At 41.5% G+C, this 27634-nt stretch overlaps 1 protein-coding gene and 1 pseudogene across 2 annotated transcripts in view; both read left to right on the top strand.

Moving 5' to 3' along the window:
- Positions 1–6286: 6286 nt before the first annotated feature.
- The window catches only part of TDRD12 (tudor domain containing 12), an 89124-nt gene continuing 67776 nt past the window's right edge, over positions 6287–27634 (top strand). For both annotated transcript variants that reach the window (XM_030874471.2, XM_060289381.1), the window contains exons 1-4: positions 6287–6584; positions 14793–14951; positions 21028–21164; positions 22717–22836. In XM_030874471.2, the coding sequence (XP_030730331.1) occupies positions 6561–6584; positions 14793–14951; positions 21028–21164; positions 22717–22836 (440 nt within the window). In that variant the 5' untranslated portion in view covers positions 6287–6560. The remainder of the gene's footprint in view (positions 6585–14792; positions 14952–21027; positions 21165–22716; positions 22837–27634) is intronic.
- On the top strand, positions 8099–8883 carry LOC115862545 (2-iminobutanoate/2-iminopropanoate deaminase pseudogene; annotated as a pseudogene).

The raw sequence follows: 27634 nt of genomic DNA, 5'->3' as shown, positions 1-27634 counted from the left end.
AGTGAACTTGACATTGAAACTTAAGTCATGTCCTGTCAGTGCCCTCATTAAAGCCCTTCCATGGCTTTTCCTGACACTTAAACACTAAATTTGTGGTCTACAAGGCCCCACCTTTCTCTCTGATGTCATCATACACCCCTCTCCCTCTATAATCCCATCGGAAGGGTCTTCTTTCTCTTTCTTGACTGCTCAAAGTTCTTTCCCACCTCAGAACCTTTGCACACACTGTTGCCTTGAGACAAACCTGGATCTCTGAACTGTTTTTGTTCTTGGGTCTCCTTGTTACTGTAGCTTCAGAAAAACAGACATTAAGAACAGAGGTTGGACATCTAATATGTGGATTATTGGCATGTCTAAGTGAAAATTCCAGAACAAATAAATAGAAGAAAAGCATTATTTAGAGAACAAAGTTTTCTTGAGCTGAAGGAAAATATTGTTCTTCAGATAAAAAGGTCCTGCTATGGTCAAAGCAAAAATAAGAAAAATTGTTCAATACCTGGATGATATTTTGAATTTCAAAGACAGAGAATGCATAGATTTTCAGGGAGAAAAAGAAAAGATTACTCACAAAGGCACAAAATCCCCTTAGTGTGTATCACACAGTAACATGATAAACTGGACAGCATATTCTGAGGGGAAAAGGACGTGTGTGGTCAGTAATTTTATATCAACCATGTGTGAAAGCCACAGAAATAGTCCTTGTTTATATATGGGCTCTGAAGATTCCGGAGCTCTGAAAAATATGATTTGATAGAAATACTATAGATAATTAAAATTCTGATTATTGGAAATAGAAACTTTTGAAGTAGACATGCATGGTAGAAGTCCTAATGGTTAGTGTGGAAATAAAATACAGGAAGTAAGTATGAATAGTTAAATGTGGCTAAAAAGCACTGCAAGTATTAAAAATAATTCAAATTTTAACGTATTTTGTTAAAAAAAAGTAACTTTCTTACAAAAATAATTTGGTTCAATAATCCCAGATTATGTTATCATTAACAGGAAGTGGCTATGGGAGGAATTAAAAAAAACACATGAAAGGAGGGAATCAATGACTGCAGGTTTGTGATAATACCTGTTTAAGTGTTTTGAAATGCAAAAGTGGCTATTAGAATTTAAAACAGGATGGTCACTTTTCAAATCAGTCAAAAGCGAAGCACAACCCCTAATGTAGAAGATAGAAAATATGAAAATGGCAACAAAACAAAAGCTTCGAATAAGACAGTTCAGGTAGGAATAAATATCAACCATGCTGATGCATGAAAATGGGTTAAATTTATTGAACGATAAAGAATCTTAGATTAAATGTTTTTAAACCTAGTTATCTAGAGGAACTTGAAAAAGAAGAATAAACCAAGCCCAAAGTTAGCAGAAGAAAGGAAATAAAAATAGAAACTTGAGCAAAAATAAATGATATAGAGATAGGAAAACAATAGAAAAGGCTAACAAAACTAAGAGTTGATTCTATGAAAAGATAAAATTGACAAACCATTAGCTAGACTAACCAAGAAAAAAAGAGGATGCAAATCAGTAAAACTATAAATGAAAGAGGAGACATTACAACTGATACCACAGAAATAGAAAGGATCATAAGAAAGTACAATGAACACAGTATGCCAACAAACTGTGCAACCTAGAAGACATGGGTAAATTCCTGGAAACATAGAACCTACCAAAACTGCATCAGTAAGAAATAGAAGATCTGAACAGGCCAATAATGAGTAAGGAGATTGAATCAGTAATTTAAAAACGAAACAAACAAAAAAAACAAACCTCCCCAAAAAGAAAAACCCAGGACCAGATGGCTTCACTGGTGAATTTTACCAAACATTTAAAGAAGAATTAATGCCAATCCTCAAACTCTTCCAAAATTTGAAGAGGAGGGAACACTCCCAAATTCACAAGGCCAGAATTAGCTTGGTACCAAAGGACACTACAAGAAAAAAAACTACACGCCAATATCCCTGATGAATACAGTTGCAAAAATTCTAAAGAAAATGCTAGCAAACTGAATTCAGCAGCACATTAAAAGGATCATACACCCTGATCAAGTGGGATTCATCCCTGGAATGCAAGGATGGTTCAACATGCAAATCAATAAGTGTTCTGCATCACATTAATAAAATGAAAGATAAAAATCATATGAGCAACTCAATAGATGTGGAAAAAGTATTTGACAAAATGCAATATCCATTCATGATAAAAAAAAAAACTCAACGAATTAGTTATAGAAGGAACTCAACATAATAAAAGCCATAGATGACAAGCCCACGGCCAACATCGTGCTCAGTGGTGAAGGGCTGGAAGCTTTTCCTCTAGTATCAGGAATAAGACAAGGGTGTCCATTCTCACCCTTCCTATTCAACATAGTACTAGAAGAAATCAGGCAAGAAAAAGAAGTAAAAGGCATTAGAATTGGAAAGGAAGGAGTAAAATTGTCTCTATATGCAGAACACATGATTTTATATATTGAAAATCCTAAAAACTCCACTGAAAAACTGTTAGATCTAATCAACTAATTCAGTAAAGTTGCAGAGTACAAAATCAACATACAAAGATCATTAGCATTTCTATACACTAACAATAAATTATCTGAAAAAGAAACAAAGAAAACAATCCCATTTACAATAGCATCAAAAACAATGAAATACTTAGGACTAAATTTAACTAAGGAGGTGAAATACCTCTATCCTGAAAACTGTAAACCATTGATGAAGAAAAGTGAAGACACAAACAATTGGAAATATATCCCACATTCATGGACTGGAAGAATTAATATTGTTAAAATGTCCGTACTACCCAAAGGCATCTATAGCTTCAATCAATCGCTATCAAGATTCAAATGGCCTTTTTTTTAAAACAGAAATAGAAAAAAAATTCTAAAATTTATATAGAACTACAAAAGACCCTGAATAGTCAAAGCAATCCTAAGAAAGAAGAACAAATCTGGAGGCATCACACTTCCTGACTTCCTGACTTCAAACGATATTACCAAGCTATCAGAACAGCGTAGTACTGGCATGAGAACAGACACATAGACCAACAGAATAGAATTGAGAGCCCAGGGGCTTCCCTGGTGGCGCAGTGGTTGAGAGTCCGCCTGCCGATGCAGGGGACACGGGCTCGTGCCCCGGTCCGGGAAGATCCCACATGCCACGGAGCGGCTGGACCCGTGAGCCATGGCCGCTGAGCCTGCGCGTCCGGAGCCTGTGCTCCACAAAGCAGAGGCCACAGCTGTGAGAGGCCCGCGTACCACAAAAAAAAAAAAAAAAAAAAAGAATTGAGAGCCCAGAGAATGAAACTAGACCCCTATCCTATACCACTCACAAAAATCACTCAAAATGGATTAGACTTAAATGTAAGAACTGAAACCACAAAAATAGAGGAAAAAGTTTGTTGACATGGGCCTTGTCAATAATTTTTTGAATATGACACCTGAAGCACAAGCAACAAAATTAAAAATAAACAAGTGGGACTACGTCAAACTAAAAAGCTGCATAGCAAAATGATCAACAAAGTGAAAGGGCAGCCAAATGAATGGGAGAAACTATTTGCAAACCACACATCTGATAAGGGGGTTAATATCCAAAATATATAAGGAACTCATACTAGCTAATATCAAAAATGCAATCCAATTAGAAAATGGACAAAGGGCCTGAATAGGTACTTTTCCAAAGAAGGTATTCAGATGGCCAATAGGTACATGATAAGGTGCTCAACATCAATAGTTATTAGGAAAATGCAAATCAAAACCACAATGAGATACCAGTAGCTCACACCTGTTGGAACGGTTATCATCAAAAAGACAAGAGATAAGTGTTGGTGAAGGTGTGGAGAAAAGGGAACACCTGTGCATTGTTGGTGGGAATGTAAATTGGTACAGCCACTATGGAAAACAGTAAGGAGGTTCCTCAAAAAGTTAAAAATAGAACTATCATATGATACCATTTCTGGGTATATATCTGAGAGAAATTCTGAAGAGATATCAGCACCCCAATGTTCTGTGAAGCACCATTTACATGAAAACAACCTCAGTGTTCATCAACAGATGAACGGATAAAGATATACGTATCTATCTATCTACCTATTTATCTATATATATGTATGTGATGGAATACTATTCAGTTATAAAAAGAAGGAAATCCTGGCATTTGAGACAACATGGATGGACCTTGAGGACCTTATACTAAGTAAAATAAGGCAGACAGTGAAAGACAAATACTGTATTATCTTACTTATATTTGGAGTCCAAAAAACAACCTCCTAGAAACAGAAATCAGATTTGTGGTTGCCAGAGGTAGGGGTAGGGGTGGGGGAATTGTGGAGGTGGTCAGAAGTACAATCTTCCAGTTATTAGATAAATAAGGTCTAGGAATGTAATGTACATGATGAGAATAGTTAACAATACTGTATTATGTATTTGAAAGTTGCTAAAAGAGTAGATGGTAACAGTTCTCATCACAGGGGAAAAAATTTTGTAACGGATGGATGGATGGTGGTGATGGATGTTAACTAAACATACTGTGGTAATCATTTCACAATATATACATATATCAAACCATTATGTTGTACACTTTAAACTTATACAATATATGTCAATTATATCTCAAAACTGGAAAAAATTAAATCTAATTATAAGTTGTTTAAAAACAATACTGCATGAGGGCTAAAAATAAAAAGGGGAACACAAGCAAGAAGAGCTTAGAGACTACTAATCAGATGAGATGGAATTCATCATAGGAACCAATAAATAAAAGTTAATTTTAGTTTGATATATACAGTTAAAAATGAAGATACGAGAATCTTGCAGCGAGTAACACAATATTAAGCTATGGAAAAAATACATTAGAAACAAGGATAATCTGACAGATGTATAATATTAGTGGGAACCACGACAAATGCCTTCTCTGATGCACAGAACAAGTCCATAAAAGATAACTGAGGCGTCTTGGAAAGACCCTGGGCAGGCATCAGGCTTCTGCTTTTGGGTTGAATGACATAACTGCAAAAGTTCATTCCATCTCAACTGATGCAAAATAAATACAACTTTAAAAGTTCTTTTAGGGCTTCCCTCGTGGTGCAGTGGTTAAGAATCCGCCTGCCAATGCAGGGTACACAGGTTTGAGCCCTGGTCCGGGAAGATCCCACATGCCACGGAGCAACTGGGCCCGTGAGCCACAACTACTGAGCCTGCGCGTCTGGAGCCTGTGCTCCGCAACAAGAGAGGCCGCGATAGCGAGAGGCCCACACACCGCGATGAAGAGTGGCCCCTGCTTGCCACAACTAGAGAAAGCCCTCGCACAGAAACGAAGACCCAACACAGCCATGAATAAATAAACAAATAAATAAATAAATAAAAGTACTTCCCACTAATTGGGGGAGTGGGGAGACAGGTACAGATATTGACCCCCTTAAGCCTCAAGAGGCCTGGGTGGCTGGAGCGCCATGCAGTGAGTTCCCATTTCAACAATCTTGACTCTTCATCTCAGTGTGATATATAATTATTTTCATTTTCTGTGAGGCATGCTGTGAAAAGTTTGGGAAACACCATATTGTAGCATGGTACCTAGTCGAAGGAAAAAAGTGTTAACCCCACACAAAGAACTGGGAGAGGGCTGGAACTTCCCTGGAGGTCCAGGGGTTAAGATTGTGTGCTACCACTGCAGGGGGCAAGTGTTCCATTCCTGGTGGAGGAGCTAAGATCCCGCATGCCCTGAAGTGCGGCCAAAAAGTAAAAAATAAAGAAAAACACAACTTTAAGAAAAAAAAAAGTGGGAGAGGGCTGTACTCTGCATCTTCTTTGGGGCTTGGGAACTGCCTCTGAGACCTCGTGTTTAAATCCGACCTGGTGATTTCCCTTTTTTTTTTTTTTTTTGACAAGGTCTTGAGCTTTCAGGTGAACGGGGCCGGGTGATTGGGGGGGGGCGCGGCCTGGTTGGCCCCATTCAGTAACACGTGAACTTCATGTACTTTGCGTTGTGCTTTCCTCCAGACTAGCAGCACATTTTTGCTGCTTGGAGCTTTAAGCACATGTTTACTTGACCTCTGGAACTCAAACTTACATTTAAAACTGAAGGCTTCAGGTGAGTGCTCGCGAGGACCCGGGGAGCGAGCCACGTGACGCCCCGCGCAGCTCCGCCCCCCCGTCGGCCCCCAAGCGCTGTGAGCACAGCTGCGGCCAGTTGTGCTGGCGGTTGGCGCGCCACGCGGTTTCTGGAATCCTCAAGGCGTGCGCTGGCAGGGGGCGGGCGTTGGGGGGCGGGGCGGGAACCCCAGTGAGCCCTCGCCGGTGTTCAGGTTGGAGGACGGCGCGTAGCCTGCGGTTAGCTGCGGTGCTGGGCCAGGGCTGCGGGGCCTGGGCTGGGCGCGCGGGCTCCGCGGCGCTGACCTGGAGAGGAAGCGTGACTCCGCGGAGGCCGGCACTGCAGGAGACTCTGTTTTTGCCCCCAAAAGTTCATCTCGAGGGAGTAGCGACGGGGAGACCAGGAGCCGGGCGCGGCCGCTACGCTGCGCGTGTTTCCCAGGCGAGTCTGCCCGGTGGCCTGCGAGGCTCGGGGAAGATGCTCCACGTCCTGGTGCTGAAGGTGAGCGAGCGTGAAGCCCTGAGCCCGGCCGTTCACCCGCTCCTCGTGCAGGGTCCGCCCCGGCTGGGGACCCGCGGGAAGGGGTGCCGGATGAGATCCCGGACGCTTAATTTCAGATAAACAACGGGGAATTTTCGTTCAAGGCTGCCCCATGCAGTATTTGGGACATACTTAGAGTAAAAAATCATTCGTTGTTTCTCCGAAATTCGGATTGAACTAGGTGTCGTGTATCTAGAACCTCAGGGGGAGGGACGGACTCTGACCCCTTCTCCCGGTCCCGGTTCGGCGCTGGGTGAGGCCCCCGTCGCGCCCTCGGTCCGTTGACCTATTACTCTCCCCCGACGCCGGTCCTCTCCGGCCGGTCCCCACCTGCATTGGACAGGGGCGTGGGTGACCTGTGTCTCTCCTCCGAACACACGCCCGTCCCGGCTGCACTCGTGGGGACCCCTTCCCGCTCGCGCCCCAGGACTCTGGCGGCCAGCCCCTCCCCACGCGGGCTCCTCCGGACTCGCCGTCGTTGGAGTCGGGGGGGGGGGTGGGCAGCGGGAGTTCGCCCCGGAGGGGGCCTGCAGAGCGACCTGAACTGCAGCTTCTCCTTTGAGTGAGGTGCGTGCTCCTTAAAGATGCCAGAGACCGGGAAAGCACGTAGTGTGTTCACGGTGTGTACTTGCAGGAAGGAGTTTACAAACCAGAGCAAAGGGGTGGGTATTGGGAAAAGGAAATATAAAGAACTTTTTGGAAAAGATCATACTTCGGTGGGCAGAGGAGAGGCATGATGGCATTTAAAAAAAAAAATCAACTTTCCTGTTCCTGTTTTATGTAGTTTATACCAACAGAGATTCACAAGCGTTTGAAGCAGCTGATTCTTACAGAGGATTCGCTCTGAGACTTTTAGGGTTTCGAGATGTAACTGGCAAGCTCCTCTCCACCACCTTCCCTAAATAGTCTGATTTCTCCTTTAGAAAGACAGGGCTCTTCCAGGGGGTACGGATGATGCCATGTGCAAATCCATGAACTTTGGAAGGAGTTGCTGGACTCTCACTGCCTCTAACTTGGGAACGCCTCTTTTCTCAGTTGGACCCAAGAACCCTTTTCTCTACCCCCTCACCTCTGGTCTGGCCCCACTGCCGGTTCTTACCCTGCTCACACTCAGAGCAAATTTTCTATCCAATATAGGAGTATTTCCTCAAGTGTGGTACCATTACCAGCTGTAGTTTTCCAGATTAACTTAGCTTTTACATGGATAAATTTTTTCCCCCAAGTTTTTCCCAACAGATGAATGGATAAGCAAAATGTAGTATTTACATACAATGGAATATTATTCAGCCTTAAAAAGGAGGGAAATTCTGATATATGCTACAACATGGATGAATCTTGAAGACATCATGTTAAGTGAAATAAACCAATTACAAAAGGACAAGTACTGCATGATTCCACTTATGTTAGGTTCCTAGAGAAGTCAAATTCATGAAGACAGAAAACAGAATGGTGGTTGCCAGGGGCTGGGGTGGGGCATGGGGAGTTATTGTTTAATGGATATAGAGTTTCAGTTCTGCAAGATGAAAAAGGTTCTGGAGATGGATGGTGATCAAGGTAGCACAACAATATGAATGTAGTTAATGCTACTGAATATGGTTAAGATGGTAAATTTTATGTGTACTTTATCACAATTAAAAATAAATTTAAAAATTTTAACAGTTATGTATTTGTAATATATTTTAGAAATAAAAACATCATAACTAGCATTACAGACCTGTTAGGATGAGGCTAAGGGGAAAAAAGGTGTTGATTAAAAATATATGTAAAGGAAGCATCCCAGGGAACATGCAGTTGTGTCAGAAATGAGGAAGGCAGAATGCAGTGAGACCCAGAAGCACTGCAGGAGAAAAGGATGTCGTGTCATCCTTGATCAGAAAGGTGATCAGCACAGGGAAAGCCCCAAGGCCATTGGTCCTGCAGTCAAGCTTTGTTAGTGGAAAGGATCACTTACATTTCAAGACAGCTAGGTATGGACCCTTCAGAGGGACAGCTTGTGCCAGGAGGGGTGACAGAAGAAGCTAAACAAGCCTTGGAAATAGGGGTGAGATTCTGAAAGCTGCAGGCTGTGACCTCAATAATGTGGTAGAAGCAGCTGTTCTGCTGGCTGAGTGTATGACTTCAGTACTCTCAGTGAAATCCACAAACAGAATGTCAGGAGTGGTTTTCCTGCTGGAGTGCTTACCCGGATGCTGCTTTGTTCTGAGGAGACTGGATTGAGATTGAAGCAGTAGCTGCCCAGGGACCTCTCACGACAGTATGAGCAAAAGTGGGCCACGTGCTAGTTAGTCTGGAAATTTCATAACGTTTTAAAATTAACGTCTTAATTTTTATAATTGATGTCGGAAAGTGAACTTGACTAAAATATCTGAAGTTATTATGCAAATACCATATACTAAGGGGAATTGAACATGAATTGATAATTAACGATGAGTCCAGTTACTGATGTTATAAATTATACTTACACCCACTCATGTTACTGAATGTAGGAAAAGAGACACTCATTACATAGTTACCCAGATAAATGAAAGTAAAGGGAAATAACATGTAGGAAACATGAGTCACTAGTCCTGAGAAATAATAAAGAACATACTTTAATTCAATTAAATCCTATTAATTTAATGATGTGAGATATTTAATTCTCATGCCAGGTAGCTGATTCTACTTTTACTTGAGTAGAAATAAAGTATTCAAGTTTGAATGGTAGAGGTAAGGAGAAGAAAGTGGACCAAAATATTATATAGATACTATTTTTCTAATGGAAATAACGTAGACATGCAGGGAAAAAAATGTGTAAGGCTGATGACTGCAGTGTGGGCAGCATTGCCTTATGGCATCGGCGGGAAGCAGCAGGCGCCAACCTCGGCAGCTTGAGCCACTTGTTCTTCTGGAGGGTAACACTGAACCTGGCCTACATTTTTTAGGTTTCAGTAGCAGATTAAAAAAAAAAATTGAAACAATCTAGAAACTTCAAATTATCTATGATGCCTTCAAAATATTTTTAAACATCTTTCCCCATCTTAATATTTTGAAGATTTTCAAACTCAAAAACAAGTTACAAAAAGAATATTGAGAATAACCATATACTCTATACCTAGAGTCAACAATTGTTAACATCTTGTCATATTTGCATATTTCTTAATAATATATGTATATAAAATTGTTGACTTCTTTTGCCGAACCATTTGAGAATTAGTTGTAAACTCTAAATACTTATGCGTGTTTCCTAAGAATAAAGACTTTTGCTTACATAACCAGAATATAATTATCATGCTTGAGAAATGTAACATTGATACATTAATATAAAATCCATACTCAGATTTCTCCAACTGTGCCAATAATGTATTCTGTAACTTGTTTTCTCTGATCTAGGATCCAATAAAAAATTATACATTGCTTTTAATTGTCATGGCCTTTTATTCCCCTTGAATTTGGGTCAGTTCTCTGGCCTTTTTTGTATCTTTGATGTCATTGAAATTTATGAAGAGTAAGGGCAGTTGCTTTGCAAAATACCCTTCAGGTTGGATTTGTCTGTTTCCTCATGATTGTGTTCAGGTTAAACATTTTTAGTAAAATACTGCATAGGTGATGCCACGTCAGAAGACAAGAAGCTTTTAAAAAAAATCATTACTTTTGATGAAAAATAATTTAAAAATCTAACTTTTTATTAGGAAAGAAATACTCTAGACATACAAAAATGTATAGAAAATATTATAAACACCTGGACGTCTATCACCTAGCTTTGCCAGATTTCAACATTTTGCCATATTTGTTTCATATCTTTTTTAACCATGAACTGTTTTATTGTTTTTAATGTAGAGTTCTGTGATATTTTGAAAAATGCGTAGTCATGTAATCACCACCACGGTCAAAATACAGAGCAGTTCCATCACCCCCCAGAATTTCCTTGTGGTCCTTTGTAGTCATTTCTTTCCCCCACCTCTGGCCCTTGGCAACCACTACTGATTTGTCTTCTGTCCCTATTAGTTTTGCCTTTTTCCAAAATGTCATAAAAGTGGGATTGTGCATATGGAATCATACAGTAGTATGTAGCCTTTGAGTCTGGCTGCTTTGACTTACTGTAATGCATTGGAGGCTCATCTGTGTTGTGGCACTTGTTAGGAGTGAGTAGTATTCCATTGTATCAACACGTGACAATTTGTTTATACAGTCACCAGTTGAAGGCCATTTGAGTTGTTTCCAGTTGAGGGAGATTATAAATACAGCTGCTAGAAACTTTGCCTACAGGTTTTTGTGTGAATACAAGTTTTTATTTTATGGGTAAATCAGTAGGATTTACTGATGTTTGTTTGTTACTGATGTTGTTTGTTACTGATGTTTGTCAGTATGTTTAATTTTATGAGAAACTTTTTCAAAGTAACTGTACCACTTTACATTTCCATGAGCAGTGCTCTACATCCTCACCAGCACTTGATATTGTCAGTTTTATACATTTTAGCCATTCTAGTAGGTATTTACTGGTATCTCACTGTGGTTTTAATTTTAATTTCCCTAATGACAAATGTGTTAATCATGTTTCCAGGTGCTTGTTTGCTCATCCTTCCATCTTTTTTTGTCAAGTATCTGTTCACATCTGCCCATTCTTCTAACTTGGTGGTTTGTTTTCTTATTATTGACTTTGTAGAGTTTTTTATATATATATATTGGATAAAGTTCTTTGTTGAATATGTGATTTGTAAATATTTTCTCCCAGTTGGTGGCTTATCTCTTCCTTCTCTAAACAATGTCTTTCAAAGAGCTGAAGTTTAAAATTTGGATTAAGTCCAGTTTATCAATTTTTGCTTATACGAATTATACTTTTGGTGTTTTATCTAAGAAATCTTTGCCTAACCACAGTCACAAAGATTCCCCCCATGTATTCCTCAAACATTTTTTATAGTCTTATATTTTACATTTAGATAAATGATCCATGTGAGTTAATTTTTGTATATGGTACAAGGAATGGATCGAGGTTCATTTTTTTGCATATATCTAATTGTTCCAGCATCATTTGTTGAAAAAACTATCCTCCTTCCATTGAATTGCCTTTGTGCCTTTATTGAAAATCACTTGACTACACATGCGTGACTCTGTTTCTGTTGTGTTGATTTATGTATCTGTTCTTTCTCCAGTACCACACAGTTCTGATTACTGCAGCTTTATATTAAGTCTTGAAATCAGATAGTGTGTCTTCCAACTATGTTGTTCTTTTTCAGAATTATAGGGGCTATTCTAGTTCCTTTACCTTTCCAATAAGAATTTCATGAATAGTTTGTTGATTTCACAACTGCTGGAATTGAGTCCTTTTTATAGACCATTTTGGGGAAAATCAAAATCTTAACATTCCATGAACATAGTATATTTGCATTACAGGCCTTTCTTTGATTTATTTCACCAGTGTTTTGTACCTTTTAGCATGCAAATTGTTCATTTTTTTGTTAGATTTATTCCTAAGTAATTCCTGCTTTTTGGTGCTATTGCAAACGATACTGTTTTTAAAATTTAAATTTCCAATTTTTATTGCTGGAATATAGACATGCAGTGGAATTTATTATATGACCTTGTACCCTGGAATCTTGGTACAATCACTTATTAGTTCTAGTATATTTTTTGTAGACTCCTTAGAATTTTCTACATAGATATTCTTATTGTGAATAGAGACACTTTTCTTTCTTCTTTTCCGATTTTCCTGACAATCTTTTCTTGTACTGACTAGGACCTCCAGCACAATGTTGAGTAGGAGTGGTAAGCACACCACTAATAAATTTTTTATTTTGTTTGTTTCACTTTTTGGTTCTAGAATTACCCTTTTCCAAAGTTTATTTTTTTAAAATAGTTTCCATTTCTTACGTGAAATTCTCCTTTTTAAAAAACAAACTCACTATAGCCATCTTATCCTTAAGTTTTTGAACATGGTATTTATAATAGCTGCTTTTAAGTCCTTACCTGTTCACTTCAACATCTGGGCAGTCTTGGGTTCACTTTCTGTTGGGCATTTTTTACCTTGGCTGTGCACTGCATTCTCATTTCTTTGCCTGTCTAGTATTGTTCATGCTACACTGACGGTTGTGGTGACAGGGAACTACTGTGTGCTCTGTCAGCACTTTGGGAGGCTTGGTTTATAGTTCTTTGCGGACCTCTTGATTTTGCCCTTGTTGGCAGAGCACATTCTCTTTGTCCTGCAACATGGTCTTTACTCCTCAGGCCTGGCACTGCAGGGGTTCTCAGGGAGCCTGAGGTGTTTACTGAGCCTCCTTAACTCCTGCTCCAAACTCCCTTTTCCTGTGATGGGTGTCAGAGAGAATCAAAGCTGGACATTGGTTAAAGCAGTGAGAACAGATTGTATTCAGTGACTGCTGATGTACGGGAGGGAGCTGAGTTGCGTTCCAATTTGTGTAGAGATGACCGGACGTTTTAAAGGGAGAGTGAGGAGGACGAGGAGAGGGGCTTCAGTGGAAAATGACAGAGGGTGGATCAGTGTAACTGTGGTGGGGCAGCTGTGTCCACCGCCTCTGGGGCCAGGCTTCTGAATTCCCGCAGAGACTGGGAGGCCGGGGCCCTGTCCTTCCAGATGATTACATCCCAAAGGAATTGGTTATCAGGTCCTCGAGAAGGAATACTCCTGAGTGGTAGGAGATAACATACACATCCCAAAGGGATAGGTAGGCTCCACAACTGAGGCCCTTTTCAGTAAGTTCTGTGACAAGGGGAGGTCAAGGGCCTGTGTCAGGTGTTGGCTGGGACAAAAGTAATTCTTTCTCAGGCCGGCATTGTGGAGGGGACATGGCCTTATGCTGTGAGTTTGGGTGGCCTCTTAGTGCAGAGGTTTGGGCAGTCACTCTGTGTCCAGAGTCCTGCAGTTCTTGTGGGCAGAAGCTGAAACTGTATTTCCATCAGCCTTCCGACTGTGGCTTCTCCCAGGACTCCCTGGAGTCTCACCGTGCCGTTCAGGCTCTGCCGAGGATTTGAGGGGTTTCATGTGCAGACTTCAGGGCTCTCCCCTCTGTGGCTCAGCATTTCTCCCCTTCATGTACAGCTGCTCTGGCAGCCCCAGACGCCATTCTCTGGTTTCTCAAGCCACAAACGGGGTGGCTTCTGCTTCAGTTGTGTTCTGCACCCCCAGGACTGGGGCTGTTTTCAGGGGAAAAGCTGTTTATGAACATGGGTCTCACCTAGCCCTGTTGCCTCCCTTCAAGGATTGAATCTCCCACCTGATTTTGGTCACTCTTCAGTGCCTTCAGCCCGTCATTTTCTTTTTTTCCAGGGTTTATCATTGTTACTTGCAGGTGGGTTAGTCTATATGAGCCACTCTGCCATTACTGGAACCAGGATGGCTAGCTGTTCTTTTTTCCAACTATTTATTATAAAAATGTTCAAACATTCAGAAAAATAGAATACTAATGTACTCCTCTCACCTGGTATCTGGGATCCAAAATCTTGGGATGCCATTGCTTTTAGGCCCTTTCAGTAGACAGGAAATATAGCACATTTGAAAAATCATGAGCTTTTGCTGATATTTTCAATTCAAATTTAACTTTTCATTTTATATTTGTATTCTTTCTCTAATGATGAAAATCGTGGTTTCTAATAACACTAATAGATAATAAGATACATTTGGAGAAGTCTTTCATCTCTCTTCCTTCTACCCCATTCCTGGCTTCCTCCGTACGTAATAATTTGTATGTTTTTGGTTTATCTGCCATTTCTTTATTTTAACATGAGCAGAATGTACATACATTCACATTTCCCTCTCTTTCTTATGAAAGACATAGAGTACAAAGAACGCTGTTCTGAACCTTGCATTTGTATTTTATTATGGATATTTTCAAAGTACAGGTCAAGGGCATTGATCTCTGTTTGCTTTTTCAGTCAGCACATGATTCTAAATTCCATATTACTGGTTACGTGTTTTAGAGTTTTATCTTTGCGTCTTTTATCGTTTTTCCGAGTTTTATTGAAGTATAATTGACATATGACATTATATAAGTTTAAGGTATACAAGGTGATAGTTTGAGGGTCTTTTATCTTCTATCTGACCATTTAAGACAGAAGTACTTGTCAAGAATTTGTTAGAGCACTTAAATTTGAAAGAGTTACTGTGATTCTAAGGTTTATTATTTTATGGTTCCACTTTTAAATCATGCATTGTTTTGTCTTTTAAAAATTTTACAGATCGAAGATCCAGGTTGCTTCTGGGTTATTATAAAAGGATGTAGTCCCTTTTTAGATCATGAAGTTGACTATCAAAAACTAAATAGTGCCATGAATGACTTCTATAACAGCATGTGTCAAGATATAGAGATAAAACCACTAACGTTGGAAGAAGGGCAGGTATGTATCTACATGTGCTTTAAACAACATGTCTTGAAATACTACTCAAAATGGAGACTGTTGGAGCCACTAAGATGATAAAAACTTTTAGAGTACTTCAGCTGCTCATGGTCATTGTCTTGTGTTAGGTTCTTTCGGTTGCATAAGAGTCGGGCTAGTCATGGAAAGTGGCAGTTGTTGTATCAGGTTCACATGGGGCAACAGGAGGTGGAGTGTCGTCTAAATTCAGGCATAGAGCCATCGTCTTGGGGCTGGGAACCAGAGGATCATTCTAGATCCATCACAGGGACCTTAGCAGAGGGAGCATGGGGGTTTCCAGTCTAGGGCCAGTGCCTCGCTTTTGGTTGCCTGTGACTTTGACCAACTCGTGGTGTTTTATTTTCCTTACTCCACATTGTGGCCCCTCCTTCCTTTCCTGCACCCTCAGCTCTGTGCCCATTGTCTGCTTCTCTCTGCAGGTTAGTCATTTCTCAGAAGAATTTGAATTTTTTTTTTTTTTTTTTTGCAGTACGCGGGCCTCTCACTGTTGTGGCCTCTTCCGTTGCGGAGCACAGGCTCCAGATGCACAGGCCCGGCAGCCATGGCTCACGTGCCTAGCCACTCCGCGGCATGTGGGATCTTCCCGGACTGGGGCACGAACCCATGTCCCCTGCATCAGCAGGCGGACTCTCAACCACTGCTCCACCAGGGAAGCCCAAGAATTTGAATTTTTATAACAGTGTAATAGGAAAAGATTTATAAACTATGAGAAAAATTAGAAATAATTTGAATTCCTCAGCCCACCCTAAATATTTATTAATAACATTATTTTTTCCATGCCATTTACTTTTTTTTTTAATTAATTTGTTTTATTTTTGGCTGCATTGGGTCTTCGTTGCTGCGTGCGGGCTTTCTCTAGTTGTGGTGAGCGGTGGCTACTCTTCATTGCAGAGCACGGGCTTTAGGTGTACGGGCTTCAGTAGTTGTGGCACGTGGGCTCAGTAGTTATGGCTTACAGGCTCTAGAGTGCAGGCTCAGTAGTTGTGGCGCACAGGCTTAGTTGCTCCACGGCATGTGGGATCTTCCCGGACCAGGGATCGAACCCATGTCCCCTGCATTGGCAGGTGGATTCTTGTGCCACCAGGAAAGTCCACCGTTTACTTGTTGAAGAAACGAAATCAGGTCAGTTGTCCTTTTAAAGTATTACACGTTCTGTATAGCCTGGTTGCTTCCTTGTGGTGGTGGTGAACTTTCCCCTTCATTCCCTATATTTCGTGCAGACTGATAAAGCTTTGATTACTTTTATAGTCACGTTTTTTCCCCAAGAATGACTGGTGCTGTGAGGTTCCTCTTGTATTGAATTGGGAGAGAATCTCACTTTCGGTGATGCTGAGGTTGACCGCTGCATTCAGATGGCAGCAGCCTAAGTGCCCCCTGTGGTTCCCGTCGGCTAGTAATGCTATCCAGTGACCACCACCACCCAAATCAGCTCTTTCATTTATGCTTGCAAAATGGTCATTTTCACATTGCTTCTGCATTCATGAGCTGGAATTCTTCCATAGAGAACCTTCCCTCATCTGTTAGAACGGTTTGGCTTCCTGAAGTAATGCTGGAAAGGTGGAAAAATTGCTTGATTCTTTCCCTTATCAGTTTTCCTGTGCCTAGTTATCTACATTGACGTCTAGAGGTTTGTTTTGTTTTTCTCTCCTTGTTATTTTTAAGTATTTTAAAGCCATTGATCTCATGGCTTTTAATGTATTCATCAGTTGCAATCATTTTTCTTGATGCTTAAATTATCTCATTACTGGCCAGTAGAAGCCCTAGTTTACCACCTTTTCAAAGTTGACTGACCGTGTGAATTATTAGCTACAGGTTTCTTTGACTTTAGCATGAAACAGAAATACCCTCCATCCTTTGGCGCAATTTCTCTTGAATTATTTGAGCCTTGAATTATGTGAGGCTCTCAAGAACACACCCCTTGCAGAATAGCTGCCCTATGTTTTCCAGCTTCAGTTTCCGAGGGCAGGGATCTCTACCGTCCCACTTCTTCCCTGTTGGGCACAGCTGTCCCTGCTGAGCCACTTTATAAGCCTGTGGTCAGCCTATGGTTTGCCTGTCTGTGGCCTGTCAGTCCCATGGGACAGTCAGGATGCCCAGCACTGTCACTCTAGCAGGGCAGTTTCCCTAAAAGGGGGCTGCAGGTATTTATTCAGTCATTCACTGAATAGGTTTTGAAGACATAGTACATGCCAAGCGCTGTTCTAGGTGCTGGGAATATGGCAGTAAACAAAAAGACAAAAATCCCCTTCATCATGGCGCTGACGTCCATTTGTGGCCGATAGCAAACAAATGTTAGAGGGTGGTAAACAGGCATGGGAAGCAGAACCGGGAAGATGAGCCTGGGGTTGTGATTTTGTGTTGTCCTGGCACATGATTGACAATTATTTGTAAGTTTTGTTTTCTGATTTAAGAAGGTAAAGCAATGCGTTTTCCTTATTTCACTTTCTAAAAATTCTCCTTAGTTAAGGAGTCAAAGTGACTGTAGTAAGAAAACCAGTGAAATAGAATTCAGGTGCCCTGTGTTCTTGTTTTCCCAATAAGCAGTGTTTAGCTTGGGGTAATCCAGCCTCCTTGCATCTTTAAGGTAAAAGGTATGAGATGATATTGAGAGTACCTTTTAGTTCTCTCATTATTTACTAGAGATTTTTAATTTAATTTTTAAAAATTTTGATAGTAGTATGGTTGATTTACAATGTTACAGGTTGCAGGTGTATAACAGTTGCAGGTGTACAACAAAGTGAATCTGTTATACATACATCCACTCTCTTTTAGATTCTTTTCCCATATAGGCCATTATAGAGTATTGAGTAGAGTTCTCTGTGCTACACAGTAGGTCCTTATTAGTTATCTATTTTATATATAGTTGTGGGTGTGTTAATCCCAGTCTTCCAACTTATCCCTCCACCGCCCCCCCCAACTTACTCCCTGGTAACCACAAGTTTATTTTCTACATCTATAACTCTATTTCTGTTTTGTAGATAAGTACATTGGTACTCTTTTTTTGGATTCCACATAAAAGCGATATCATATGATATTTGTATTTCTCTGTCTGATTTACTTCACTCAGTATGACAATCTCTAGGTCCATCCATGTTGCTGCAAATGGCCTTATTTCATTCTTTTTTATGGCTGAGTAATATTCCATTGTGTGTATATACCACATCTTCTTTATCCATTCTTCTGTCGGTGGACATTTAGGTTGCTTCCACGTCCTGGCTCAATATTGAGCTCAATTAAATAGTGCTGCAGTGAACATTGGGGTGCATGCATCTTTTCGAATTACGGTTTTCTCCGGATATATGCCCAGGGATTGCTGGATCATATGGTAGTTCTAGTTTTATTTTAAGGAACCTCCATACTGTTCTCCATAGTGGCTGTACCAGTTTACATTCCCACCAACAGTGTAGGAGGGTTGCCTTTTCTCCACACCCTCTCCAGTGTTTACTGTTTGTAGATTTTTTTGATGATGGCCATTCTTACCAGTGTGAGGTGATACTTCATTGCAGTTTTGATTTGCATTTCTCTAATAATTAGTGATGTTAAGCATCTTTTCATGTGCTTTTTAACTGTCTATATGTCTTCTTTGGAAAGATGTCTATTTAGATCTTCTAACCCACTTTTTATTGGGTTGGTGTTTTTTTTTTTGATATTGAGCTGCATGAGCTGTTTTGTATATTTTGGAGATTAATCGTTTGTCAGTTGCTTCATTTGCAAATATTGGGTTGGCCAAAAGGTTCATTCATTTTTTTCCTAAGATGGCTCTAATAGTGCTTAGTTGTCTTTAACTTCATTCAAAACAATTTTGTTAGACTGTAGTGTGACAGCTGGCATATCAGCGTGCACTGAAAAAAAAATCAAAGTTGGTGAATTTTTGTGTAGCCATTTTAATATTGAAGATGGAAGAAAAACAACATTTTCAGCATATTATGCTTTATTATTTCAAGAAAGGTAAAAATGCAACTGAAACGCAAAAAAAGATTTGTGCAGCGCATGGAGAAGGTGCTGTGACTGATCGCATGTGTCAGAAGTGGTTTGCGAAGTTTCGTGCTGGACATTTCTCACTGGACGATGCTCCACGGTTGGGTAGACCAGTTGAAGTTGATAGCGATCAAATCGAGACATTGATTGAGAACAATAACGTCATACCACGTGGGAGATAGCCGACGCACTCAAAATATTCAGCTCAAGTGCTGAAAATCATTTGTACCAGCTTGGTTATATTAATCGCTTTGATGTTTGGGTTCCACGTGAGTTAAGTGAAAATACAACCTTCTTGACTGTATTTCCATATCCATTCTCTACTGAAATGTATTGAAAATGTTCCGTTTTTTAAACAAATTGTGATAGGCGATGAAAAGTGGATACTGCATAATAATGTGGAACGGAAGAGATTGTGGGGCAAGCGAAATGAACCACCACCAACCACACCAAAGGCCGGTCTTCATCCAAAGATGGTGATGCTGTGTATATGGTGGGATTGGAAGGGAGTCCTCTATTATGAGCTACTGCCGGAAAACCAAATGATTAATTCCAGCAAGTACTGCTCCCAGTTAGACCAACTGAAAGCAGCACTCGACAAAAAGCATCCAGAATTAGTCAACAGAAAATGCCTAATCTTCCATCAGGATAACGCAAAGACAACATGTTTCTTTCATGACCAGGCAAAAACTGTTACAGCTTGGCTGGGAAGTTCTGATTCATCTGCTGTATGCACCAGACACTGCACCTCCAGATTTCCATTTATTTAGGTCTTTACAAAATTCTCTTAATGGAAAAATGTTCAATTCCCTGGACGACTGTAAAAGGCACCTGGAACAGTTCTTTGCTCAGAAAGATAAAAAGTTTGGGGAAGATGGAATTATGAAGTTGCCTGAAAAATCACAAAAGGTAGTGGAACAAAAGAGTGAATACGTTGTTCAATAAAGTTCTTGGCGAAAATGAAAAATGTATCTCTTATTTTTACTTAAAAACTGAAGGAACTTCTTGGCCAGCCCAATATTTTTCTCCCATTCTGAGGGTTGTCTTTTTGTTTTGTTTATGGTTTCCTTTGCTGTGCAAAAACTTTTAAGTTTAATTAGGTCTCATTTGTTTATTTTTGTTTTTATTTTCATTACTCTAGGGGGTGCCTTGAAAAAGACCTTGCTGTTATTTATGTCAGAGAGTGTTCTGCCTATGTTTTCCTCTAAGAGTTTTATAGTATCCGGCTTTACATTTAGGTCTTAAATCCATTTTGAGTTTATTTTTGTGAATGGTGTTAGGGAGTGTTCTAATTTCACTCTTTTACGTGTAGCTGTCTAGTTTTCCCAACACCACTTATTGAAAAGACTGTCTTTTCTCCACTGTATAGTCTTGCCTCCTTTGTCAAAGATCAGATGACCATAGGTGTGTGGGTTTGTCTCTGGACTTTCTATCCTGTTCCATTGATATATATTTCTGTGTTTGTGCCGGTACCAATACTGTTTTGATTACTGTGGCTTTGTAGTATAATCTGAAGTCAGGGAGCCTGATTCTTCCATCTCCGTTTTTCTTTCTCAAAATTGCTTTGGCGGGCTTCCCTGATGGCGCAGTGGTTGAGAGTCTGCCTGCCGATGCAGGGGACACAGGTTCATACCCCGGTCCGGGAAGATACCACATGCTGCAGAGCGGCTGGGCCCGTGAGTCATGGCCACTGAGTCTGCATGTCTGGAGCCTGTGCTCTGCAACGGGAGAGGCCACAACAGTGAGAGGCCCGCGTACCGCAAAAAAAAAAAAAAAAAAAAAAATTGCTTTGGCTATTCGTGGTCTCTTGTGTTTCCATACAAATTGTAAATTTTTTTGTTCTAATTCTGAAAAATGTCATTGGTAATTTGATAGGGATTGCATTGAATCTGTAGATTGCTTTGGGCAGTATAGGCATTTTCACAATATTGATTCTTCCAATCCAAGAACGTGGTGTATCTCTCCATCTGTGTCATTTTTGATTTCTTTCATTAGTATCTTACAGTTTTCTGAGTATGACTAGAGATTTTAACACCGAAGTTTTCTTTTTATTTTGTAGGTTTGTGTGGTTTATTGTCAGGAACTGAAGTGCTGGTGCAGGGCTGTTATTAAGTCAATAGTGTCTTCAGCAGACCATTACCTCACAGAGTGTTTCCTTGTGGATTTTGCCAAGTACGTTCCAGTGAAATCCAAAAAGTATGTATGTATGTATTTATTTTGCCTCATGCTCTTTAGGGGACAGATGTCTGTTTTCAAGGAGAATGTCCATTTTCGAAGTAAGGGGCGAGAGCTTCAAGATGGGAAGACTTGCAGGTTCCAATTTTACAAGCAGTGAATGTAAGAGTAGGTGCTCAGGATGAGAATTCAGCAGGCGCCTCCGGCCCTCCTTCTGCCTTCCTTCCTAGAAAGTGCAGGCGCTCTCTGTGAGCCGCTCTCCTGGCCTGGCGTGGCATGTCCCCTGAGTTTGCTCAGGTGATGGAATGGGTGCTTGGGGAGGCCTGGCTACCTGGAGGCAGAGAGAAACTCTTCTTGTCACCACAGAAGGGATGGTTTGCTGGCACAGCCTTAGATTGCTGAGAGCAGAGCGTGCGTCCCTCGTCCTGCTTAACAGAGTGAGGGTGTGACTGTCACAGAAGACAGGAGGCCGTTCAGAGTGACCCTCGATGACTCCAGGACCACACACCACGGTTCCCTAGAAAACACTTGTCAGCAAGGTGGTCTTGGTGTTTGTGGTAATTTTTCTCATGGTTTCCTATCCCAGAGTCAGAGGGTATCAGTTTAATAAATAATGAATAGTAAACATGAGGACCCTTCTTCCAAAAGGGAAAGAGTGGTCCCAGCTGCAGGGGAGGTGGGTGCCCTGATGGGGAGTCTGTGTCAGGGGCCGCTCCCACAGCAGGGCTGGCAGGTCTTCATGGAAAAGGAGGTGCCTTTCTAGCTTGTGGTTCTGCACCCATGTAACCATAGTGGTTATTAAAATTAACATCGTATTTAACGGTTTGGAGAGATTTCCTCTTAGTATTTGGAGTTTTAAGTTTAGTTTGTTTTGGGCAAGAGAATCGTATGATTAGAGCGGGGAGGCCTGGAGGGGCGGTTAGTGCAGCCGCCTTTTCTAAACGGTCCGAGACCAAGGTGGCCAGGCTGCCCGCACACGGCCCCGAGAACCTGTTGATGTCGAAACCATACGTTCAAGTGCTCTGTCATTTGCCTGAAGGAGAATGGAAATAAAAATGCTGGACAGCTTACGAAACCTCAGCCCATCAGCTCTTTTGTGCGAAGTTGACAAATACTAATTCTTAAAACATCTGCTTATTTACAGAAGCTTCAAGATAATTCTGGTCGTGTATTGAAATTGCTATTTTAAAATCTTAAATAGAATTTGCTTCCAGGTTTGTTCGTTATTACCCAGTGTTTCTCAGTCTAAGGAGACAGTGTTTTTCTAATGCCTCCCTGCCCCCATGCCATAAAATTTTGACGCCAAAGATTACTGAGTATCTTTTATGTACTATATGTATATCTGTGCTTTATACATAAAAAAGTAAGATTTTTCTGAGCCCCCAAGAACCAGTTTTCACCTTGCTCGGCAAATGGCTCCAAGCACTTGCTGCTGTTGGTGGCTGTAATAGAAACAGAAATAATCAGGTTTTGTTTCATGTTAAGTATTTTAATTATGTACTAGGTGTACTTTAAAGAAATATGTTATATATAATTTTTTAAATCATGGAACTCTTTCTCTTTCACTGTTAAGCATCCGAGTTGCAGTAGAAACTTTTATGCAGCTTCCCTACAGAGCAAAGAAATTCAGACTGTACTGCACAAAACCTGTCACATTGCACATTGACTTCTGTGAAGACAGCGCTGAGATTGTGTAAGTACAGCTTCTGACATAGGCTGAATCGTTAGTAAAAGCCTTAACTTGAGTGCATGATGCTTACGTGAAATCAGACCCTCTTGAGAAGTGCTAAGCCATTTCAAAGGTCTCTTTGTCCTTCAGGAGGTGTCTTCTGAGTCACTGTGTCAAACCTGGCCATGTAGCCCCATCTCCAGAGGCTGTGTTGTGAGGGGGTTAGAGTGTGGTCTGAGCTCTGTGCTATTAGGCTTCTTAACTTACAAAAAGGGATAAATTAAGTGTAAAGAGAAACATTTATACATCGGATCATGGAGCATTAAAAAAAAGTCCATGACATCCTTCTCCAGCCCCATTTCCTCCCTCCCTCCCTCCTGGGAGGCTTCTGTGACCTGTTCAGGCTCTGAACTTGCAGACCTTTTTCGGTGCTTTTATACATATTCACATGCGTGGAGCTTTTAATGAAAATTAGAACACACTGTCTTATTGGCAAATTTGACTTAAGAATGTATTGAGTTGGCCAAAAAGTGCCTTTGGTTTTTAAGTAAAAATAAAGGACACATTTTTCATTTTCACGAAGAACTTTATTGAACAACATATTTACCCTTTTGTTCCACTACCTTCTGCCATTTTTCAGGCAACTTCATAATTCCATCTTCCCAAAACTTTTATCTTTTTGAGCAAAGAGCTGTTCCAGGTGCCTTTTACAGTCATCCAGGGAATTGAAATTTTGTCCATTAAGAGAATTTTGTAAAGACCTAAATAAATAGAAATCCGAAGGTGCAGTGTCTGGTGTATATGGCGGATGAATCAGAACTTCCCAGCCAAGCTGTAACAGTTTTTGCCTGGTCATGAAAGAAACATGCAGTCTTTCTGTTATCCTGATGGAAGATTATGCATTTGGGACACTTCCCTGGTGGCACAGTAGTTAAGAATCTGCCTGCCGGTGCAGCAGACACAGGTTCGATCCCTGGTCCAGGAAGATCCCACATGCTGCGGAGGAACTAAGCCCGTGTGCCACAGCTACTGAGCCTGCGAGCCACAGCTGCTGAGCCCACATGCCACAACTACTGAAGCCGGCACACCTAGAGCCCCGTGGTCTGCAACAAGAGAAGCCACCACAATGAGAAGCCCACACACCGCAATGAAGAGTAGCCCCTGCTCGCCAGAAACAGAGAAAGCCCGCGCGCAGCAATGAAGACCCAGTGCAGCCAAAAATAAAGATAAATAAAATTTTTTTTAAAAAGTGGAAGCCAAATGTTTAAAAAAAAAATAGAGAATCGTATGCAGAAGTATGGTCAAGAAGGTGTTTTTTGCTTAACTTATGTGGAACCCAAACATCAAAGCGATTAACATAACCAAGCTGGTGCAAATGATTTTCAGCACTTGAGTTGAATATTTTGAGTGTGTCGGCTGTCTCCCACGTGGTATAACATTGATTGTTCTCAGTTACTGTCTCGATTTGATCGCTATCAACTTCACCTGGTCTGCCAGACCATGGAGCATCGTCCAGTGAGAAATCTCCAGCATGAAACTTCGCAAACCACTTCTGACACATGCGATCAGTCACAGCACCTTCTCCATGCGCTGCACAAATCTTTTTTTGCGTTTCAGTTGCATTTTTACCTTTCTTGAAATAATAAAGCATAATATGCCAAAAATGTTGCTTTTTTCTTCCATCTCCAATATTAAAATGGCTGCACAAAAATTCACCAAAATTTTTGATGTTTTTTTTAATGCACGCTGATATGACAGCTATCACAATACAATCTAACAAAATTGTTTCGAATGAAGTTAAACACAATTAAGTGCTACTAGAGCCATCTTATGGAAAAAAAGAACAAACCTTTTGGCCAACCCAGTATTTTGAAGTTCTTTGCCAGTACACGTATTCCCTTCTACTTTTAGTCGTTTTCCTGGGTGAATACAATTGGCATACTTGCTGTCTTTAACCGCTCCTCTCTTGATAGCCAGCTAGATTGTTACCAAACCATTTTGCACTGTACATTCTCATAAGAATATAGGTAAATCAAAATGAGATATATAGGTGTAGAAATGTATACCTGCATGCATGCACATGTGTACACATGTATCATACACACACACACACACACACACACACACACACACACACACACACACACACACACACACACACACACACACACACACACACACACACACACACACACACCCCTGTCTAGTAATTTGACCACATTGCCAGTGTTTGTACAGGATGGCTTGCACTGGGCAGTGCTGTGTCGGGGTTATGACTGTGATCTTTGCTGTCTTCAATGAGCACTACCTGAGGTCCTGGGGGTAGCCCCATCCTCCCCCTCCAACACTGTGGCTTTGTGGGAGAAAGAAGCTTTGGGAAGCAGCACAATTTTTTTTTTTTTTTTTTTTTTTTGTGGTACGCGGGCCTCTCACTGTTGTGGCCTCTCCCGTTGCGGAGCACAGGCTCCGGAAGCGCAGGCTCAGCGGCCATGGCTCACGGGCCCAGCCGCTCCGCAGCTTGTGGGATCTTCCCGGACCAGGGCACGAACCCGTGTCCCCTGCATCGGCAGGCAGACTCTCAACCACTGCACCACCAGGGAAGCCGGAAGCAGCACAATTTTGATTCAACTTGCACGTCCCGGTGATGTTGCATTCTAAGTTCTCTCTGAACTTGGAAGCTGCCTCTCTTATGGATGCTTTTGTGGGATCTGTGGAGACCCTCCCAACTCCATTCCCCCAGCCCTCATCACCTGTAGCTCCCTTGGGATGACGAATGCATCACTCTTGTGGCTGCCTGGGAATCCACACTGATAAGCCAGCTGGTCTCTGCTGAGGCCGCTGTTCCACCAGGCTGCCCAGCAACGCCAGCCCCCTTCCTGTCCCTCTTGCAGAGCAGCCAGCCCTCCGTGCCCAGCTCTTCCTCAGAGGCAGACCCCTGTCTTTCTCACGCCCCCTCTGCATTACCCCCTTCCCAGCGCCACCACAGTGCTCCCCAGGGGCCTTCCCAGCCTTGGACACACCCAACCCTAGGAGACCCTCAGTGTAGGTGATGAAGGGCTTCAGGTAAGTGATCTCACTGGGTTTTGATCACCTTCTTTGATGTTGCTGGTTTTGTGTTTGTGCCTCATCTAGAATGTCTTTCTTAACATGTGTATTACAGTTTTTGTTAAATTTCCCTTCAAGAGGACTAGCAGTCTATACTCCCATCATTGGCGTGTAGAAAGTGCTGCTTTCCCCACACAACGTAGAGTATCATCAGGCTTTTTAACTTTTGCTTGTTTGCTGGACAACAATGGTATTTTGTTTTAAGCTGTATTCTTCTGACTTGTAAAGTTGGGTATCTCTTCACGTAGTTTGTGTGTGTGTGTGCGCCGTGTTGAGAGAGAGACACACATGCACAGACACACAGACTAATTGATTAACCTGTGACAGACTTGTTGATTTACTAGTTCATAGACTAGATTGATTTTTCTCTTGGGCCTTTTCCTTATTAGGAATCTACTACATTTTGTTAAAAAACAAAAAGCTTATTAGGTAATTTTTTGTATAGCAAGGTTTTAAAACCACTGTATTCGTTTGTTTGTTTGTTTGTTTACACCTCCCTTCGGAAACCCTTTGTGATTCTCTTGAGGTAATGTGCTTAGTGTCTTAGTAAAAATAAAAATAACAGGGCTAAGTGCTTTATGTACGTTACCTCATTTGATCTTTGCAACAACCCTTGGAGGATGGTGATGGCATCTCTGAGAAATAAAACCAGTGGAGAAACATAAAACGTATCACTCTAACCTTACTCTATTTTATTTTTGTTCCATGCTTCTAAATATTGGTTTTTCATGTTCTTCCACTGCCTATGGCTTCTCCTGCGATTTTCTTTCCAAAGCATAGTATGACTCTGACTCCAGTTTGGGAGTGTGTGTGTGTATAGCAGCCTAACCTGACATAGCATCAGATCCCACAGGTTAAGGGCTTCACCCTACAAGACCTCCCCCAGCCCCTGCCCCTGCCAACTTCAGATGCCAATTTCAAGTCTGGGTTGTCACCTGTGCTTCTGACTGGGATGGCTATAAATGAGAGGTTCCCTTCTTGGGTTTGATTAATTTGCTCACAGAACTCAGAGAAACATTTTACTTACTAGATTACCAGTTTATTATAAAAGATATAACTCAGGAGCAGCCAGATGGAAGAGATGTGCAGGGCAAGGTGGGGAGAGGCGCTTCCTTCCCTCTCCAGGCACGCCTGTCCCCCGCATCTCCACGTGTTCACCAGCGCAGAAGCTCCCAGCCTAGGCCCTTTTTGGTGTTTATGGAGGCTTCATTACCTAGCCGTGATTGATTAAATCTTTGGCCATTGGCAATTGATTCAACCTCCAGCCCCTTTCTCCTCCCTGGAGGTCAGGGTGGTGGGACTGAAAGTTCCAACCCTCTAATCGCAAGGTTGGTTCCCCTGGCAACCAGCCCCCATTTTTAAGTTACCTTGGTGCTTTCCACTCGTCACCTTGTCACTCTCATCACTGAACTCTGTGCCAGAAACAGGGACAATGACAAAATAGATATTTCTTATCATAAATCACAGTATCACACATAGGAAAGGACAAGATGATAGGGAGAAATGGGACACAGTGAAAGGGGTACCACGAGACAGTAGTGGCTGTGTTTCCCACAGCCACTTTCAGAATGTTGGTTTAACCAACACGTGTGGGGCCCTCGCTCTGTGCCAGCCTGTGCTGAGCAATCCTAACTCAGGGTCCCTGTCCTGGGAAGCTAGCGTTCTGGCTGGGAGATGGGTGTTGCAGGTAATGGGACGATGGTGTTGGGACATGATG

This window comes from Globicephala melas, chromosome 19 (assembly GCF_963455315.2).
Source record: "Globicephala melas chromosome 19, mGloMel1.2, whole genome shotgun sequence".
NCBI classification, from domain to species: domain Eukaryota; kingdom Metazoa; phylum Chordata; class Mammalia; order Artiodactyla; family Delphinidae; genus Globicephala; species Globicephala melas.
The sequence above is the reverse complement of the archived record's forward strand: the minus strand, read 5'-3'. Positions and strand labels throughout refer to the sequence as shown.